The 21629-nt window shown below is 33.5% G+C and overlaps 1 protein-coding gene and 1 pseudogene across 4 annotated transcripts; both read left to right on the top strand.

Annotated features, from left to right (window-relative positions):
• The first annotated feature begins 2288 nt into the window (after window positions 1–2288).
• Window positions 2289–6879, top strand: LOC146902771 (65-kDa microtubule-associated protein 1-like; annotated as a pseudogene). Its single transcript, XR_015023865.1, has 9 exons — window positions 2289–2483; window positions 2622–3690; window positions 3774–3804; window positions 3939–3987; window positions 5066–5140; window positions 5242–5552; window positions 6017–6104; window positions 6239–6385; window positions 6545–6879. The product of XR_015023865.1 is annotated as a 65-kDa microtubule-associated protein 1-like (transcript).
• Window positions 6880–14856: 7977 nt separating this feature from the next.
• On the top strand, window positions 14857–21629 carry LOC146902770 (uncharacterized). 3 transcript variants are annotated; one of them, XM_085732340.1, is made up of 5 exons: window positions 14857–15031; window positions 15616–15695; window positions 17188–18712; window positions 19761–19840; window positions 21332–21629. In XM_085732340.1, the coding sequence occupies exon 3, from the start codon at window positions 18005–18007 to the stop codon at window positions 18704–18706; it is 702 nt and encodes a 233-aa protein (XP_085588466.1). In that variant the 5' UTR covers window positions 14857–15031; window positions 15616–15695; window positions 17188–18004; the 3' UTR covers window positions 18707–18712; window positions 19761–19840; window positions 21332–21629. The 3 variants fall into 3 exon arrangements, with proteins under 3 accessions (XP_085588466.1, XP_085588464.1, XP_085588467.1); XM_085732338.1 differs by lacking the exon at window positions 15616–15695 and having other exon boundaries at window positions 17188–19176; XM_085732341.1 differs by lacking the exon at window positions 15616–15695 and having other exon boundaries at window positions 14858–15031.

The raw sequence follows: 21629 nt of genomic DNA, 5'->3' as shown, positions 1-21629 counted from the left end.
CTGCAATTGAAAGGGCGGTTAAGGCACCAACTATTGCCGGATTACTTCAAACCCTACTATTTACCGGGACAAAGCGATCTAGACGTAAAGCCGCTTCACTTGCTATAGTGTTTCAGAGATGTGAAAATGCATCTCTACATTATGGTGTATTAGGTGTAGGCTATGCATTGGCTAGCAATTCAGCTCAAACTAGGGATTCAAGCTTTGCTGCAGGGGATGTTTCAGTACCAATGTCCATCTCTGTACCTGTAATATAGTGGTATAATACTTCTTCTGTATTTGTAATTGTTATGTTCACAATTTTTATTGGAAGTTTTTACAGATTCTTTCATTGAAACTTTATAAAGTCATAAAAAAAATGTCACCAACACCATATGTTTTCTCTTCCAAGAGATACATGAATGTTGTTGACAAGTTAGGTTCATCACTTGTGTAACGTTGAGTTATATCAAAGACAGAAAAGAGAATGCTCTACAAAAGAGTTTTAGACCATTTCTTGTGCATATTTGGTTTCATGATTTTTTTTTCCTTTCTTTGCCACTGCATATTAATCTTAATGGTCCCAATTGAAAGGGTTTTCCCTAGAGTAGTAAAATCCCACTTCATGTTCACAATTGATGATTACAATGAGGCCTAACTGTGCTCATGCCATCATTTCATTTGAATGTAAATCATCCTGCTTTTGCATTTTTTATTTTCTTGCATTGATTAGATGGAGACTTGTGTGCTATTGGAGACATTTATGCGGGTCATGTTATTATTACATTTACCATAAATTCATAAACAATGTTGCAATATGCACTATTCTTTTTTTTAGGAAAGAATCTACACTATGCTTCTTGTCTTCTGAACACCAAATCAAGGCGCTTCAGCTAGGAAATCATTCACAATTTTAACCACTGAGTTTAATAGTTCAGATGCATTAGATTTGGAGACTTTGAACATTTTCTTCAACTACAATTGAAATATTTTCGCTTCCTAGACACTCAGATAATATCCAGCTGACAATGAGAAAGGAGATAATGGTATGTAATAAGTTAATTATGAAGATCAAGATTCCAATTATGATTGCATCTTATTCAATTCAATGCTAATCACAAATTGCTACAATGAACTTACTATGGTTAAATATGTTAAATGTAATTATCTTGCTTTCTGCTTGCATTTCGTTATCCTTATAATCAACTAACTACATCTAATATTGCACTCTTTAGATATTAATCTAAGACTATTGAAGTTTTAAAAATGCAAAGTACACAATTTGGACTGTTATTTAAGGTAAACAAAAAATGATGTTGGCTGCAGGGACATATAGAAAAACCTTGGTCATCATACATCTTTGTTGTGATTTGTGATTATGTATAAATTACTACAAATGAGGTTTTTTATTGTATTTTGGTTTCTCTTACCACAAAGCTTGAATAATTTTATGTAACTAATATTTAACAACTTAATATCTAATGGATTATATGAGATATCATATACTTAGTTTGTAACAGTATTTATTAGCGGATACTTAAACTATAACGTTCACTTGAACCATAAAAAAAAATTGCGTGAGAACCTTAAAGAGTGTTACAAAGAAACTTCTCTCCATTCCCCTTTATTTCAAGATTCAAGTAAATTTAGATGTTCAAAAGTGGCTATAGTAATTATCATCCATTCTTTGACAATTTTCTTTTATTCTAGGTTTTTCCATCCTTTATATCATTTTTGAAAGAAAAAAAAATCAAATAACCATGCGTTTAAGGACCCTTTTTTTATTGTTATATTAGATTAAAAAAAAATTGTCCTTACATTTTTTTTTACCTTTTTTTTTATGAATATTAAGTTTGCATTTTCACTCATATTTTGCTCTTTCCCTTAATTTGCTAGAATGTGAAAAATGCAGCTATTTTTTTGAAAAATACAACTACAAGAAAGACAATGCGGTTGCTTGATGTGCTTACCGGTCAGGAATACAATTGCCGCCTCATTACCACTGAGCGTAACAAGGCTAAAAAAATCCTTGGGAGGAGGTTGGTTCCAGTTTGTTAGGGACAATCACCTACAAGAGGGCGACAAGCTCCTATTCGATTTTATCTTCTTATCTGTGCAATATTCGTTTTTGGATCATGCTTTTTTATATTTATATGCATGTAATATCTAAATTTCGAATCAGTTTACTTTTAAGCGTATTAACAAATATGTGTTTGCCAACAAAATTATCCGAAAAAAAGCAATCCACCCCGTGCGAAGCACGGGTTGACAACTAGTATATGTGAAAAGAAAAAGAAAAAAAAAACGGGAGACAGAAACGGGAACGGGAGAAAGAAGGGGGGACGAGAGAAAGAAGAAAAAAACAAACAGATCCTCCTTCTTCTTCCTCAACTTGCATACTCCCTCTCACCCATAACTCACAAAACCTCCATTGTTGAGTGATTGAAGCTTTGCATGTATCATTTTCTTCTCAAATCTATCAACAAAAATTGCAGAGAATCAAAGTGAGTTGTGATTATTCAATTTTCGTTTTTGATTTGGCTGAACCACAAATACCCTTTTTTTGTTTGATTGGGTTTTTGTTATTGTTAATGAAATTGTTAATTATGTTGTTAATGTTGTTGATTTAATTGAAATTGCAGGTGCATTACTACTGTGGATTAGTGCAGGTTTCTTTTTTCCAGATTTTTTTTTTGGTTTCAGTTGTAATTTTGCTTGCATGTTTCCAGAAAATTGTTTTTGATTATAATTGAGGTTTTGATATCTTGATTTTGTTTTGTTGTTTATTGATTCCTTTTTGTATACATGAATTTTACGTTTAAAAATTTTAGATAAAGGAATTATTGGGTTTGTTGTGAGAGTGAAATTTTTATTGTTGTTCTTAGAATAAAAAAGAGGTAATTTGCTAATCTTTGATGGCAGTTCGGATTGGTTTTTATGAGTTTTGGAAATTTTAATTTTTTGTGGGTTTGTTGTTGAGATTTGAGAATGGTGATTGACTGGGTTTGTTGTTGTTTTCTGAATTAGGGTATGCTTGAATTTTGGGTCTTTTACAGATTCTTGAAAATAAATGGAATTTTGTTGTCTTGGTTAGGGTCCTTTGATATGTTATTAGGATTTTTAAATTACTGGTTTTGTTGGCTGCTGTCATGGGATAAGAAACCAGTCTCATATTGCTATCATTTATCAAATTATGGCTGCTTCTGTGATTTGGGTGTTAATTTGCCAAATGTCATGTTATTACGGTTGATGTCATATATCATAAACTCTGTTAAGCCATCTTTCAGATGCCGTTTTTATGGTTGTTGGGTGCTATCATGTTTTGGGTGTCATATTTGTGAGATGTGTATATCAAGTTTCCTTCAGAACCTTTATGTAACTCAATGGATTAATTTTTAAAAATCTTTTCTTGCTGTCCAAAAGCATGAATTGCTGGATTTCACTCACTATCATCAATAGGTTTGATCCATTAAAATTCATGAATTTAAAACCAGCTGTGACACCATCACTGAAATACAAAGGTATTTTCGATTTCAATCTCCCTGACAACTTATAAGCTGTTTGGTTTCACGGTAGCATCACCTTTTTCATGTCCCCGGGCATCGCAAGTGAGAAGCTACAATTGTTAGCCTATAAATATATGTGCAGTCAATGTTGCATAGCTCGCAAATATGGATTATTAAAGGGAGGAAAACATGATGATTTGCCATGGTTTGTTATTTATTTAGAAACTGAAATGTGCTTTTGCTGATATTGGTAATGTTATGTGATTTGGTTATGTTTATGATTGATAGGTTGGAGTGGACATTTTGTATCAAAGAGAAGGTACCATTTGTTATTTATGATTTGTTTATGATTGATATGTTTATCACAGAGCTATTAACAATGCTCTACTTCTAGATATTGTAGTAGTGAAATGTGTTGATATTGTACTAATCAACATGTACTTGCTGATGTAGTGGTTATAGGGGTATGTGTTCCACTTGAAGATTCCATGGTTCCTAACAGGTAGCTTATGCTCTTCTTTGGTATTTTAGATTTTTGTTTAAGATATTGGCATTAATTCAACTAGAATGGTTTTCAATAAATATTCACCAAATCTGTCATTTCCTATAAATCTTAAGTATCCATTTTGAATCTGCAGTAGTGTACTCGATACATTATCTTGGATTTTGGTGAGTTTGGTTGTTGAATACACAAAATTGATTTGTCAGAAATGAGTTTTCACCTTAGCTAAAACCAAAATGTGTGAAATGTTGGTATTTGTCAGAAATGAGTTTTCACCTTCGCTAAAACCAAAATGTGTGAAATAAGTTTGATCAATTATAAAAACAAAGGCATCTTAAAATGGTTTTAAATCCATTTTAAATGTTGGTATAGCATCTTATTGTTTGCATCTTATCAGTTTTAAAATTTAAGATGAGAAATGAGTGAAGTGCTTGGTGCCATTTTGTTGTTTTGGGAGTGTGAGTGAGACTGAGAGTGAGAGGAAGGAGGAGGTTTGAGGAAAATAAATAGGGCTCCACACTTTGCCTTTGTTTTTTTGGGTAAAAGCTAGATGAATGTGTTATGTGTGTATATAACTGTATATCCTTGCTGTCATTTTTGTTGTGTTCACCACCTGTTTCATTCAAGAAAGATTTACAAAATCAGTGTAGAACTGTAGATAATTCTTTAAAATCTATAGTGGACTATTGTACAGTGAGGTACTCCCTCCGGTCTCATTTATAAGCAAATTTTCACTTTTTAGGTACATTAAATAAATGATGTATGTGGTATATGATATAGACCACATACATTATTTATTCAATGAATTTAAAAAGTCAAAATTTGCTTATAAATGAGACCGGAGGGAGTATAAAATTTAAATGTTGAGCAATATGGTACTAGATCAATGGAAAAGAAAATATAGAGAATGACTGCTAAAAATCAAGTTAAAATTTTTCTAGAAATAAGTCAAAGAACTGTATATTATTTATTACTATGGATGTCGCACATTTTATACAAGAATATAGCCTCTATATTATTTATACTTAGGGTTGGAGTAACCCTTTTTGCTTACCACTTATTATTGGTCCACTCACAGCTTAGTTCTTTCCAATGCATCATGCCCTATTTCAAGGATCTAATTGCTAAGTGGCAAGCCAAACAGAAATATCGAGTAATCACATGAACACTTGAGGGTTGCTAGAGACCTTTTGAAGTTTAAAAGTTTGGGGTCTGAAACTTATGCTAACATATTATTTTGTTCTTTTTATGAAGGCTGAAGTGGAAATTGAGAGACTTGACCAGCTTAAAGCAAGCAGGATGAAGGAAATTGCTTTCAAGAAGCAAGCAGAACTTGAAGAGATATTTTCTAATGCTCATATAGTAATAGATTCAGATGCTGCAAGATAGAAGATCATGGCATTGATTGATTCTGGAGACATTGAACCAACTGAATTACTGGCTGACATGGACAATCAAATAGCAAAAGCCAAGAAGAAGCTTTAAGCCGAAAAGGTATATTGGACAAGATTGAGAAATGGATGTCAGCATGTGAAGAGGAGAGCTGGCTTGAGGACTATAATCGGGTAATTATAATCTCCCTTGTGCATTTTTTTTCTGTGTCCAGTTTTGGTGAGAGAGGCGAGTCAAGACATTTACTATCATGTTAGCATTGATGTATAAAAGCATTGATGTATCAAAGAAAATTTAAAATTTTAACCAAGTAAACTCTTCATAATCTGTATGGTATTGGTTGATAATGATGACTTGCTTCCAACTAAAAACTTCAAGCAATAAAGAGTTAAGAACTAATTGATACTAAATGCAGCTATTTCTTTGAAAAATGCAGCCATTTCCCTTAATTTGCTCATTTTTCTTCTATAGCCTATCAGTATGAGTGATTTGCTTTTTGATAGTGCCTTGCCATGTTTCCAGAATTACCAAGTTTAGCTTTACTGCAATTTGATCATTGCATTAAATGGTTGCATAAGTTTGTCCAATATATCATTTTCGATTTAATAATTTTGTCATACACAACAATGCAAAACAGAATGACAACAGGTATAATGCAAGCAGAGGTGCACATTTAAACCTCAAGCGAGCAGAGAAAGCCCGGATACTGGTAAATAAAATTCCCGGTATGTATGGAATGAAACCACAACCACCATCAGATAATGTTATTATTAGTTATATTTGCTGTCAATATTAGGTAAAACAAAAAGATGCTACATTATTGGAAGAATTAACATTGTTTCTTTTGGTGTAAATGCAGCTTTGGTTGATACATTGGTTGCCAAAACATGTGCTTGGGAAGAGACTCATGATATGTCATTCACATATGATGGTGTTCGTCTTCTTGCTGTCAGATGAATATGCCATGCTTAGGCATGAACCGGAAGAAGAAAAACGAAGAATGAGGGTAAGTTTTATTGGTATGATGATTAGGATGACTGATTATCAAATTAACTGGAGCATTTGCTAATAATAAGACTGAGCAAAAGTAAACAGTCAACTTGACGTAATTCTGTTCACTACAATTTTACCGACTCGAATACTCTCTGGACTTTCCACTGTATATGATCAGAAGAAATTTCAGGAGCAGCAAAGCACGGAACCAGAAGCCCCCTTTGGTTCAAAACGAAGCCCTGCTAGGCCAGTTAGTGCTGCTAAGAAGGTAGGTGGCCCTCGTGCTAATGGAGGGGCCAACGGTACTCCTTGCCGACGGCTATCGCTTAATGCTCATCAAAATGGAAGCAGGTCCATATCAAAAGATGGAAAAAGGGATAATACTAGACCAGTTGCTCCTGTGAATTTGTGGCCATGTCAAAAGAAGACGCTGCTTCCCATGTTTCTGGTACTGAACCCATCCCAACATCACCCTAATGAGAGCTTAATTTCCAACCTTAATTCGTGAGGTTAGCATTTTGTTGATTAGACTATAGCCTTCTGAGTTCTTATATTTTATGTTATATTTGAAATATTTTGATTTTCTTTTTTATTTCAAGGCATAAAATGCAGGATTTTATTCATGTGAGTTTGAGGCTTTGAAGAACAAACAATTATTGTTGAGAAGAAAACATTGCGAATCCAAACCACGATGGTTCTTACAAGGTTAATGGGAGTAGCAGCGATGACCCCAGTGTTGTTGATTCCTTTTTAGAACAGGTATTTCTTAATAATTAATAGTTCTTGGTAACATGTGTATATTGTTGTGTCGGAATATGTGAAAATATGAGTTCATGAGTAAATGTGGAGTTTTGAATATATTAAGGATAGAGCTTTCTCATGTGACGCTAATATTTAAAAGTGTTTTCAATTCTTTCTGTCCACAAATTACTGTCGTGACCTCTGTCTGCAACACCAGAATTTGAGGGTGACTTAATCACAAATACAAGTTTTTTACACATTTGCTTTTATATATAAGTACTGTTTGCACAAACACTTTAACAGCTCATGTTGGATATTTATATTATAGATTCCATATGTGTATTAAATTCGGTGGAAGGGTTGAATTTGGCTAAAGTTTAAAATTATTGGTATATGCCTTGGCCGTTTGGTTCATTGAGGAATACCATAACAGCTTAATTATTGGCATAGACTTTAATGAATACCATATCAGCTTAATGCATAAACATTTCGTTGAGACATGGGAAAAATAGATAACCTCATTTAGTGAGTGACATAAAGCTTCTCCCAATGATGCTAAACTAAAAAATTTGCCTCAAGTATACACAGGTAAATGGGCGAATGCGACAAATGCGGAAGTAGAAGAAGAGCCGGCAAAAGGAACTCCTTATACATTCCAGTTTCGTGTCCCCAAAGGAATTTTAAAAATTACTGACTTAATACGAGGCGAGGTGAGTTCTTTATTTCTCTTCCGCCCTTTATCCATTTTTTTTATCTTGGTATTTTTTTTGAAGGTATGATCGGTGATTTCCTACTCCATGTAGTACAAAAATGAAGTACTTCACTTCTTTTAATGTGTTGCCTTCATATTCATAAGTCAACTGATTAAGTAATGTACTTCATCTCATAATTTGCTATCCATGATCCCTTTGAAACAGTGGATTAATGTAATCGCATAAACACATTATTTCTTTACATGTTTAAGATGTGCTTTTCATTGATAAAAAAATAAACAAATTTCTTGCAAATCATGTTGACTAGATATTAACTTTCTTTGTTAGTGTCTTGATGGTTAGTTGGAATTTGAATACACCTGGAGATTTTGTGATAATGAGGAGTAACGGTCAGCCAGTTTATAACTTTTGTGTGACAGTTAATAATGCTACCATGGCTATTTCTCATGTTATCAGGTAATGGTTAAAGTTCTTATTCAATCAAATGAATCTGTTTGATTAAATACTTTCGCTATCTTATTTCGCAAAGTGTTTGTAATTCAGAGCAGAGGAGCATTTACCAAACACTCTAAGGCAGGCATTAATATATAAGGTAAAGCGCAAACAGTAAAGTATATAATCTTTTATAGCATCTTGGTCACTGATTTTGGTTTGTTCTGCATGTGTGCATGAATCTGTTTACAGGCACTAGAATTTCCCATATGCCTCATTTTGCAGACGTTTCCTTGATTTTAGCTCCTGATCGGAGTAAATTATCAAAGCGACATGGAGCAACATCAGTTGGTCAGGTAAAGGTTCATCCATCATTTCCAGGTTACATTTTTCTTAAAGTTTTATTTGGTCTCACTTTCTTTTATTTTCTTTTTAATCTTAGGGTTAATGTTAGTCTCTATAAAATTCACAATTTTTCAAATTTAGTCCTTATATAAATCTTGGTCCTTATTCTGCTTTAATAGGGACTGAATGAATACAGGTACAGAGATTAAAAACATTTTCTGTAAAAAGTTATTTAGTCAAGAAGATGTCGATTATTTTGATGGATTTAGACAAAATGGAATTGTATAAAACTGACATTATTCAGTCCAGGGATAGGGATGAGAAATGTATGAAAGATGCTTGGATTCAGTTCGCATTTGACAACACTCTTCAGGTGGGCAACAAAGTTAGATTCAGTTTTGACTTCGACTTGAACAACTTATTCGCTGAGTTAGTCAAGCATGTCCCACAAATTTGTAATTTAAATTTCACTGTGGATTTAGAGACTATTGTAAGATGTTTGTAGATTATTATGTCCCATGATTTGCTGTTGTATTGTAGCTACCTGTGGCTTTTGCTATGCATGTCTTGTGCTTCTTTTATCTTTAGTGTGGTACCTACCCGTTGTTCAAAGTGCCAATAGTATAAAATTTATGTTTCATCTAGCAGGTCTGCTTCTTTTTATATAATACTTTCTAATTTCTATTTGTTTTCATTTTAAAATATGGAAAAATAGCTTCATCAATAAGAATAATAAACCAATGTTATTGACTTCAAAGTCCACACATCATTCTCTGGAGTTATCAAAATCTGTCCATAAGACATGGACGAAGGTTTAAGGTTGACAAAATGCAGGTACTATAAAAATAGAGAGCAACTTTTCCCATCCCTGACATTATTTTAGGCATACACGTTTTATGTTTTCTGAAAATGCATTTATGGAAATTTTAGAGGTCAAAAACTACACTTAATAGTCTAGATACATGTTCAGTTGAGTCAATAAAAAAAATAGGGTTAATTATGTTTTTGGTCCCTACAAAATTGCAACCTTGTAAGTTTAGTCCTTACTTAATTTTAATAGCTTTTTTAATCCCTACAAAAAAATTCTGCACTCAATATTAGTCCTTACTCAATCCAAATTTGTTTAATTTATGCTTAAACTCTTAAGTTTTTCAACAATTTTTTACAGGCGTGTTAAGAACGTTATTAAAAGGTCCTCCGGAAAAAATATCGCAAAAATTTAATTTCTACATTCATATTTTTGTTACTTATATCTTAAACTTTTGTCGTTTTAAAAAATTCATATTTAATTTATTTCATGTTAAAAAATTATAGATTTTAGTAAATGAACCTTTCATAGTGTTCTAAACTTGTATAAAAAGAATCGTTAAAAAATTTAAGAGTTTAAGGATAATTAAACAAAATTTATTTTAGCAGGGACTAAAATTATAAGTAAATTTTTTTTTGTAGGGATTGAAAATGCTATTAAAATTAAGTAATGACTAAACTTAGAAGGTCACAATTTTATAGGGACCAAAAACATATTTAACCCAAAAAAATATACCATGGTTTTTTTTTTTTAAATTCATCTCAACCCAACAAATCACTTGCATGTTACCACATCATTAATTGAAGGAAAAATGGAGCTTATATGTAAACAATCCCTGATAAGAACCATGCATTTGATCTAACTCTTGATGTTGTCCATTATGCACTCTATGACCTAACTGGACCATAACCAAAAATGATACTACTTTCTCGAAAAAAATTCATATTAAATCATTTTTCATAATTTAAATAAAAAGTATGAGTAACTCCAAGTGTTTGATTGGGTGGTCAAAAGACGGATCTTTGACATCAGATTTTGAGTTCAAGTATTTCTTAACATAGACTGAAATAGTATTCTCTTCTCACCTTAAATTTAAATTATCTATCGAAAGTAATATAAAAAGTAGTAATAATAATTTTACTAAAACCATTTTGAAAATTGACATTTTATTTGAACATATTCTTTTCAAGTGAGAAATGAGCATATAACAAAAGTGAACAAGCGCTATTTTATTTACAAGAACATAAACCATTTTATCACCATAAAGAAAAACAAAAACCATTTCATTTTTTCCTGAAAATACTAAAGAATTTATTTATGACCATATATGAAACCAAATCCTATTTTCTTTAATTAAAAAATCCAAAGAATTTATTTATGAGCACATGTGGAACCAAAAAACTTCTGTTTCATTTAGCAAGAAAAAATTTAATGTCTTAATGTTATCACAATTTATCCTACCCTTTTACCGAAATTCGTTTCATTTTGGAAAATCACCTATTTTTTCAAGTAATTTACCAAAATAAAGTATTCATGCCGAAACTGATTGATCTTATCTTTAATCCACTTTTGTTTGTAGAAGTTACATCATGAAAAGCTCCAATAGCATCTTATATAAAGAGTAAAAAATGAGCAAAGTAAATAATTAAGGTCAAATTTAAAGAAGGGGTCGGTTTCACAAAGAAACCAACCAACAATCAAGTAAATTCATAAGTATTTCTTCAAAACTTATTCACAAAAATCCCTTTTTGGTTAGTATATGACAATGACAGTCTCTTTGATATTTACTTCACATCTTATAATCTGCACATTGTTGGTTCCTTCATTGATTCCTATTAGTATCATGTTAATGTTTTTTCCTAATCTCTTAACAAAATAAGACATGTTCTTTTCCTGCAGCAAAACTATATAATCCTTCGATAAATTTTTAAAAAGGTGCATATAGCTACGATTTGTGCAATATGCTTGCTTGATTTTCACATTTATGAAGTTTGCATTTTCCCTTAGTATGCTAGAGTGTAAAAAGGGCAACAATTTTTTTTTTTGAAAAATGCAGCTATTTCCTTAATTTGCTCTTTCTTCCTTTATAACAAAGTTTTTCAAAAACTATATTAACTTGGGAATGTTGTTTCTTTGGTTCATTTTGTGTGATGTGAATATTGGTGTTAATCCCTTTTTGGTAACTCTACGACAGTAGCGCTCGATTTTATAATTTTAGCTAATATGTAATCGTAATTTGCACATCATTGGTTCCTTCATTGGTTCCAATTAGTTTAATCTTAATTATTATGTTGTTTTCCTGATTTCATCAACAAAATATATGCTCTTTTTATGAATCAAGACTTGGTAAGGCTTTGATAAATATTTCTAATGTTTGTGCAATATTCCTTAATTTGCTCATTTTTCCTTTGGAACAATTTTTTTAAGGAAAAGTAATTCAACCCGTGCATCACTTCATAATAATAAAGTTTTTCTAAGGTTATGAAGTTACTAAGGTTAATTTCATGTGGACAACCCGTGTATGATAAATATTTACAGGAAAGGTTAATGAAAAATAAGCACTTTGGAATCAGTTTACTTTTTTTTGTTACGCAGGGCACCGCAGATCCCATTTATATTTTCTTACTAATAACGAATAAGCACTTTGTGATAGTATTCTATCTTTTGTCCACTAAAAATACAATTATTATGCATTTTTTAAGTACTCTTATTAAAAATTCGATTGTCTTTAGATCTCTTCAATGTCTTTAATGTATATACACGGGTCTATTTTAGCTATTTGAGATAATTAGTGTTGTATCTAAATAGATAGACCTGACTACTACCTTAAATGTTGATTGTAGTATATGCTCTTTTGATGCTTTGATAAATATTTTAAAAAGGTGCACATTTCTAATGTCTGTGCAATATGCTTACTTAATTCTCACATTTATAATTAACAACAATCTCTTAGAAAAATGCAACTATCTTCCTTAATTTGCTCATTTTTCCTTTAGAACAATTTTTTTACAAAATACGTTATTCAACCCGTTATATTTTCTAATTTTAGATTTTTGTTTGTTTTCCATCAAACACAATTACTTTAGAATCTGTTGTATAACTTCTGTTTTGGTTTCGTTTATGGTAGACCTATCTAGGATTTGATATGTTATGGATCATGGTTTTTTATATTTATATGCATGTAATATCTAAATTTCGAATCAGTTTACTTTTAAGCATATTAACAAATATGTGTTTGTCAACAAAATTATCCGAAAAAAAGCTATCCACCCCGTGCGAAGCACGGGTTTGTAACTAGTTTACTAAGAATAAAATTGAGGTGTAACCTCAAAAGTGTGCTACTAAATGAATTGGGTATATCTATCTAGATGGCAAAGCTTTTACCTTAAACCTCCACAATATATGTGCATGTCACCCCTTTAACGACACTAAATATAATATAAGGAATTTAAAGGCATCTTAACTAAAATTTCATAGAACTTGTATCCATGGTTACTTTGAGTCCTCGCTACGTCTATCACTCTCCAGTGTTTATCCCTTAACCAGTAGATCATTATGTGTATAGGTTGGGAGGCTAATTAAACATAGTTAGTTACTTGTGACACGACCAGTTCTTTACTAGTTCAAAACTAATTGAGATTGGCTGGGATGTTGGGCTAAATTAATCAAACACCGATTTACGGCTCAACTAGTCAAACTTGACGGTTTGGTATAGCTTATAAAACTCGAAGCCAGAAATCAATTTTCACTTCTTATTTTCCAACGATGAAGTGTAGTATCTAATAATAATTTAGAGACAAGAATATACCCAAAATTTCATCAGCAAATTAAAGCACGAACTTAACATGAATTAAATAAAAGATCATGAAAAACAAAAACCCTTCACTACCCTATGTTTATACAGCCCTAATTTCTCATAATCTCACAAACTCATCCTAAAGCATGTTAGATGCAATCTAATGATTCACATACTTAATATTAGTGAAAGATAGTCCCACCCTTACCTTAGATTGTTTTTCTGAAATCAAAAGCAGCATTCTTCGTTCTTAGGGTTCTCTCTCTGAGTTCTCCTCTTCTCTTCTCTCCTTGTTCTCCTCTTTTCCAAAAAGCGGTTTAACATAAAAACTCTTTCTAACCTAAGCTTCCTTATTTATAATACTAATCACTCTTCCTAAATCTATTTAGGCCCAATAACTTATTTTTCTTTCTATTCTAACCTCCAATTCTACTGACACTAATAATTCTCATGTTCTAATAAATAATAGAATAATGTCACATAATAAAATACTAACACCTCATATAAATATATAATCACATAAATAGACTCTAACTTAATAAAAATAATTAAATAAAAGGAGGGCGTTACACCTGAAACAAGCACCTAGAGCATGGAACAAGAGAATTGATCAGTTCCTACTTCAAACTGGCTTCAGGAAATGCAAAGCAGAATATGGTATGTATGTTCAGAAACTAGCTGATGAGAACATAACTATAATCTTCCTATATGTCGATGATTTACTAGTGACTGGAAGTAATCAAAGTGAGATTGAGAAGTTCAAACACACTATGAAGAGTGAGTTTGAAATGACAGATTTGGGAAAGCTATCATATTTCCTTGGATTTGAATTCACAACTAGCAAAGCAGGCATAGTGATGCATCATCAGAAGTACATTTTGGAGAACTGCTTGAAAGGTTTCAAATGATTGATTGCAATATTGCATCAAATCCATCTGAAACAAATGCTAAACTGGATGAATGCAGTAGTGAAGAAAGGGTAGAGTCCACTGAATTCAAATAGATAGTTGGATCACTGAGATACTTATGCAATAACAGGCCAGATATATGCTTTGCAGTAAGTATCATCAGTAGATTCATGAATGATCCAAGAAAGTCTCATCTCACTGCAGCAAAGAGGATACTGAGGTATGTGAAAGGTACACTAAAGTATGGCCTACTATTTCCAACTATTAACAAAGGAGGAGAAGCTGAACTAGAAGGATACTCTGATTCAGATTGGTGTGGTGATAGATTGGATAGGAAGAGCACTTCTGGCTACCTATTCAAGTTCAATCGTGCTGCAATCTCATAGTGCACTAAGAAGCAACCAGTCACTGCTCTATCTTCATGTGAAGCTGAGTACATTGCTGGTACATTTGCAGCATGTCAAGCAATATGGCTTGACAATGTGATGAAGGATGTAACGCCCTCCTTTTTATTTAATTATTTTTATTAAGTTAAAATTTATTTACGTGATTTAATTATTTATAAGAGGTGTTAGTATTTTATTACGTGGCATATTTCTATTATTTATTAGAATATGAGAATTGTTAGATAAGTAGAATTGGGGGTAAGAATAACAAGTAGACACAATACGTTACTGGCCCACTTAGTTAACAATACCCTAATCATATCATATAAATAGCTAATAGCATACAAGGCAATGTGAGAATTAGGTTAGAAATTCTACCACCGCTCAGCAAAATGAATAAAACCTATATACGGTCAATAGCCTAATCGCCTGAGAACTAGTTGAAACAAAGAGAGCCGCCGTTGTACTGCACTATAGAAAAGCCATCGTGTGATGAGAGAACGAAGAAGTCAGCTGCTTCTTTAGAAAAGGTTAGCTATCATCAACTATACAAAATTCATGCAACGCTATACTTTTGATTTTGTACGCACCTTAATACTACTATAATTGGTGAATTGGACGTGAAATTTACTTAGGTTATGTTGATGATGTTGGATTGAGGACTTTGTTAATTTGAATTTACATAAACAGTAGTGGAAAGACATAACAAGTCTGATGCATGAATTAGTTGGGTTGATAGTTAAACCTTGTTAGGTTTGGGACTGCCAAAACATGTAAACAAATAGTTAAACTTTGTAAAACAATAGAAGTTATGTCACCGATACTATGCAGAACCGATCCTGAAGGACAATCACTCTAGTCTCTAAATTATTGTTTTAGTGTCTTGCCTAATTGCTAAGAAGCATTATGAATTCTAAGTAATAGATATCTTCATGTTTTAAGCCAACTGATACATATTCTATCAACTTAATATTTTACTTTTGCTTTAGTCTAAAAACACGTGATGTAGATTAATCCATATATTATTAGTTTGGATTATTAGATTTCAATAGAAGTAGTACGTGATGCATTTCGTGTCTGTTCACTATATTTATTATAATTTATTGTTTTTAAGGATTACTAGATGTTACGTTCGACGAAGGCGAGACACATTAAATAAGCTGCTTAAGTTCATTTGGTGAATCTTCAATTTAGGTAAGGGTGAGACTAACTTTCAATATTATTAAGGGTATGATTCTGAGAATTGAATTTGACATGATTAGGTTGAGTTTTGGTGAGAATTGGGATTAGGGTTATATGATCGATTTGATGATTAAACCATGAAAAGATGTTAGATTGATGCAAAATTAGCGTACAGACCTTGGATATACATTAGGGTGTTAATTAGATGCTGTTTTGGTGTTAGAATCATGAAGGGAGATGAAAAGTTGAGATTTTTAGGTTTCTGCCCGAGCCTGAACTGACATCGCTCGCAAACTGCGAGCTTGAGCACTCGCAATTGCGAGCTAACCCAGACCGCTCGCCATTGCGAGCAGAATCGCTCGTCATTGCGAGCAAGACCATTGAGCTCGCCACTGCGAGCCAAGTTACTCGTCATTGCGAGCTAGACTGTTAGTTGCCCAAAATTGTTGTTCCATGCGATTCTTTCGCACGTGTAGTTGTGAGTTGATCTTAGGAGTAAGAGTGAGAGTTGTTAGGATATTTCCAGAATGTCCAGAAGCCTGATTAGATGACTGAGATTATTAGTAATGTTGCATAAGTAATATTATGATGCTTTATGATAATTAAATTGATGTAATTCATTCCTTAAATGATGTTAATGCATTCAAGCACCATTATATGCTATACCTTGCTGCTGTTTACTGCTGTTGACTGTTAATGTCTTGAAGTTGCATGAGTCGGTCTAAGTTGTCATGATTTAAGAAGTTGTCCATTTTAATGGAGTCGTATAAGATATTCACGTTGTTGTCCAAGTTGCGTTTAGAGTTGTGATGTTGCATAGTCAGCGATTGGGGCTTAATGCCTGACAGGTCCTTTATGACCTTAGCGATGGGGGCTTAATGCCTGACAGGTCCTTTATGACCTTAGCGATGGGGGCTTAATGCCGACAGGTCCAAATATGACCTTAGCGAAGGGGGCTTAATGCCCTGGTGGTACCACATGCATAATGAAGTTGTTTAAGTTGTTGTTGAAGTTGTCTAAGTTGTTGTTGAAGTTGTCTAAGTTGTTGTTGAAGTTGTAGTTGCATTGTAGAGTCGTCATAACTTATATTTAATGATGATTTAACGATGATGTCTGACGATGATGCCTTGATGATGATGTTTGTTTATGATTTGATGGTGATATTTTGATGATGATGTCTGTTTATGATTGATGAAGATAATAATATGATACTAAATGATTATTAACGCTGATGTTTATGATGTCTTAAGTTGTAAAATATATGATGATACTTGATTATGATTTTTGCTTATGAATTAGAGATGATAATTGTTTACGAACTAATGATGATATTTGATAATGATAATTAAATATGATTCGATATAATGCTAAATGATAAATGTTTTATATGTAAATGATGATTTATGTTGTTAAATGCATTTTGATGAATTATATGTTTAATTTATTGACTGTGAAATCTCACCCCTTCTGCGTATATGTTGCCTCGACCGTGGGTAATGTGCAGGTAATAAGGATTAGAAGTGTTCGTGAGAGGACTCCTCACTTGTGTCTAGGTGCTCTGATACGTAACGGGATGGGTCTTGCTTTCTTATCTATTCCTTACGTGTCTTTATGAACTTTTTACGAATAAGTATTGAATCAGATTATGAGATTTTCTGATAAGGCCTGCGTGCCAAGACTTTAGTATGCTGAACTATTTTCCGCTGCATGATTTTAGATTTTGATGTTGAATTTGAGAGATAATTATTATTATCCATTTTATGTTTTAAAAGTAGTATGTGACATTCCGTTTGTGATTTAAATACTCTGATTTATGATGCAATTTTTATGTTGGGAAAACGGGGTGTTACAATTGGTATCAGAGCAGGTCGGTCCATCCGGCCAAGTAGTGAGTCGAGTTGTGTCTTTTAGTAGTTGGAATACCATTATTATGTTATTCCAATTGTTGTGTGTTGTATGGAGAAGAGATCTGGAGGCTACAAATTTTATCTGTTATAAGAGAACCAGAATGGCTGGAAGAAACGATGTTGCGGTAGCTGCTGCATTGGAAGTTGTGGCCCAAGCTATAGGGCAACAACAAAATGCTGGTGCTGGTGTTAATGCTGAAGTGAGAATGTTGGAGGCTTTTCTGAGGAATCATCCTCCTACTTTCAAAGAAAGGTACGACCTTGATGGAGCACAGACGTGGCTCAAAGAGGTTGAAAGAGTTTTCCGAGTTATGCAATGTACTGATGATCAGAAGGTGCGTTTTGGTACGCACATGCTGGCCGAGGAAGCTGATGACTGGTGGGTGAGCACTCAAACTACCCTAGAGCAAGAAGATGATGGTTATTACTTGGGCTGTGTTTAGGAGAGAGTTCTTAAACAGATATTTTCCTGAAGATGTTCGCGGAAGGAAAGAGATCGAGTTCCTTGAGCTGAAGCAAGGAAACATGTCAGTGACAGAGTATGCAACGAAGTTTGTGGAGCTGGCTCAGTTCTATCCACACTATGCCAGAGACAATGCTGAGTTTTCTAAGTGTATCAAGTTTGAGAATGGTTTGCGTGCTGATATTATGCGAGCCATTGGTTACCAACAGATCCGTGACTTTTCTGCTTTGGTGAGCAGATGCAGAATCTATGAAGATGATTCAAAGGCTCATTATAAGATTGTGAATGAGAGGAAGAGTAAGCAGCAACAAGATCGTGGGAAGCCTTATAGTGCTCTAGCTGATAAGGGCAAGCAAAGGGGGAATAATGAGGGAAGGCCTGAGAAGAATGAGACACCTGCTGGGATTGTTTGTTTCAAATGTGGAGAAAAAGGTCACAAGAGTAATGCTTGTGGTGCTGATGAGGTGAAAGGGTGCTTCCATTGTGGCGTCAAGGGGCATACAATTTCAGATTGCAAGCACGACGACATTATTTGTTTCAATTGCGGTGGAAAGGGGCACATTTCTGCTAAGTGTACTGAACCAAAGAAGGCCCCGGCCAAGGGTAAGGTGTTTGCCTTGTCTGGTACTCAGACGGAGGATGAGGATCATTGATCTGAGGTACAATTTCGAGGGCGAAATTCTTTTAAGTTGGGGAGAGTTGTAACGCCCTCCTTTTTATTTAATTATTTTTATTAAGTTAAAATTTATTTATGTGATTTAATTATTTATAAGAGGTGTTAGTATTTTATTACGTGGCATATTTCTATTATTTATTAGAATATGAGAATTGTTAGATAAGTAGAATTGGGGGTAAGAATAACAAGTAGACACAATACGTTACTGGCCCACTTAGTTAACAATACCCTAATCATATCATATAAATAGCTAATAGCATACAAGGCAATGTGAGAATTAGGTTAGAAATTCTACCACCGCTCAGCAAAATGAATAAAACCTATATACGGTCAATAGCCTAATCGCCTGAGAACTAGTTGAAACAAAGAGAGCCGCCGTTGTACTGCACTATAGAAAAGCCATCGTGTGATGAGAGAACGAAGAAGTCAGCTGCTTCTTTAGAAAAGGTTAGCTATCATCAACTATACAAAATTCATGCAACGCTATACTTTTGATTTTGTACGCACCTTAATACTACTATAATTGGTGAATTGGACGTGAAATTTACTTAGGTTATGTTGATGATGTTGGATTGAGGACTTTGTTAATTTGAATTTACATAAACAGTAGTGGAAAGACATAACAAGTCTGATGCATGAATTAGTTGGGTTGATAGTTAAACCTTGTTAGGTTTGGGACTGCCAAAACATGTAAACAAATAGTTAAACTTTGTAAAACAATAGAAGTTATGTCACCGATACTATGCAGAACCGATCCTGAAGGACAATCACTCTAGTCTCTAAATTATTGTTTTAGTGTCTTGCCTAATTGCTAAGAAGCATTATGAATTCTAAGTAATAGATATCTTCATGTTTTAAGCCAACTGATACATATTCTATCAACTTAATATTTTACTTTTGCTTTAGTCTAAAAACACGTGATGTAGATTAATCCATATATTATTAGTTTGGATTATTAGATTTCAATAGAAGTAGTACGTGATGCATTTCGTGTCTGTTCACTATATTTATTATAATTTATTGTTTTTAAGGATTACTAGATGTTACGTTCGACGAAGGCGAGACACATTAAATAAGCTGCTTAAGTTCATTTGGTGAATCTTCAATTCAGGTAAGGGTGAGACTAACTTTCAATATTATTAAGGGTATGATTCTGAGAATTGAATTTGACATGATTATGTTGAGTTTTGGTGAGAATTGGGATTAGGGTTATATGATCGATTTGATGATTAAACCATGAAAAGATGTTAGATTGATGCAAAATTAGCGTACAGACCTTGGATATACATTAGGGTGTTAATTAGATGCTGTTTTGGTGTTAGAATCATGAAGGGAGATGAAAAGTTGAGATTTTTAGGTTTCTGCCCGAGCTTGAACTGACATCGCTCGCAATTGCGAGCTTGAGCACTCGCAATTGCGAGCTAACCCGGACCGCTCGCCATTGCGAGCAGAATCGCTCGCCATTGCGAGCAAGACCATTGAGCTCGCCACTGCGAGCCAAGTTACTCGCCATTGCGAGCTAGACTGTTAGTTGCCCAAAATTGTTGTTCCATGCGATTCTTTCGCACGTGTAGTTGTGAGTTGATCTTAGGAGTAAGAGTGAGAGTTGTTAGGATATTTCCAGAATGTCCAGAAGCCTGATTAGATGACTGAGATTATTAGTAATGTTGCATAAGTAATATTATGATGCTTTATGATAATTAAATTGATGTAATTCATTCCTTAAATGATGTTAATGCATTCAAGCACCATTATATGCTATACCTTGCTGCTGTTTACTGCTGTTGACTGTTAATGTCTTGAAGTTGCATGAGTCGGTCTAAGTTGTCATGATTTAAGAAGTTGTCCATTTTAATGGAGTCGTATAAGATATTCACGTTGTTGTCCAAGTTGCGTTTAGAGTTGTGATGTTGCATAGTCAGCGATTGGGGCTTAATGCCTGACAGGTCCTTTATGACCTTAGCGATGGGGGCTTAATGCCTGACAGGTCCTTTATGACCTTAGCGATGGGGGCTTAATGCCGACAGGTCCAAATATGACCTTAGCGAAGGGGGCTTAATGCCCTGGTGGTACCACATGCATAATGAAGTTGTTTAAGTTGTTGTTGAAGTTGTCTAAGTTGTTGTTGAAGTTGTCTAAGTTGTTGTTGAAGTTGTAGTTGCATTGTAGAGTCGTCATAACTTATATTTAATGATGATTTAACGATGATGTCTGACGATGATGCCTTGATGATGATGTTTGTTTATGATTTGATGGTGATATTTTGATGATGATGTCTGTTTATGATTGATGAAGATAATAATATGATACTAAATGATTATTAACGCTGATGTTTATGATGTCTTAAGTTGTAAAATATATGATGATACTTGATTATGATTTTTGCTTATGAATTAGAGATGATAATTGTTTACGAACTAATGATGATATTTGATAATGATAATTAAATATGATTCGATATAATGCTAAATGATAAATGTTTTATATGTAAATGATGATTTATGTTGTTAAATGCATTTTGATGAATTATATGTTTAATTTATTGACTGTGAAATCTCACCCCTTCTGCGTATATGTTGCCTCGACCGTGGGTAATGTGCAGGTAATAAGGATTAGAAGTGTTCGTGAGAGGACTCCTCACTCGTGTCTAGGTGCTCTGATACGTAACGGGATGGGGCTTGCTTTCTTATCTATTCCTTACGTGTCTTTATGAACTTTTTACGAATAAGTATTGAATCAAATTATGAGATTTTCTGATAAGGCCTGCGTGCCAAGACTTTAGTATGCTGAACTATTTTCCGCTGCATGATTTTAGATTTTGATGTTGAATTTGAGAGATAATTATTATTATCCATTTTATGTTTTAAAAGAAGTATGTGACATTCCGTTTGTGATTTAAA

The sequence above is a fragment of the Medicago sativa genome, chromosome 8, assembly GCF_051527215.1.
Source record: "Medicago sativa cultivar Bolivia chromosome 8, Bolivia_mono, whole genome shotgun sequence".
Taxonomy (NCBI): domain Eukaryota; kingdom Viridiplantae; phylum Streptophyta; class Magnoliopsida; order Fabales; family Fabaceae; genus Medicago; species Medicago sativa.
The sequence above is the reverse complement of the archived record's forward strand: the minus strand, read 5'-3'. Positions and strand labels throughout refer to the sequence as shown.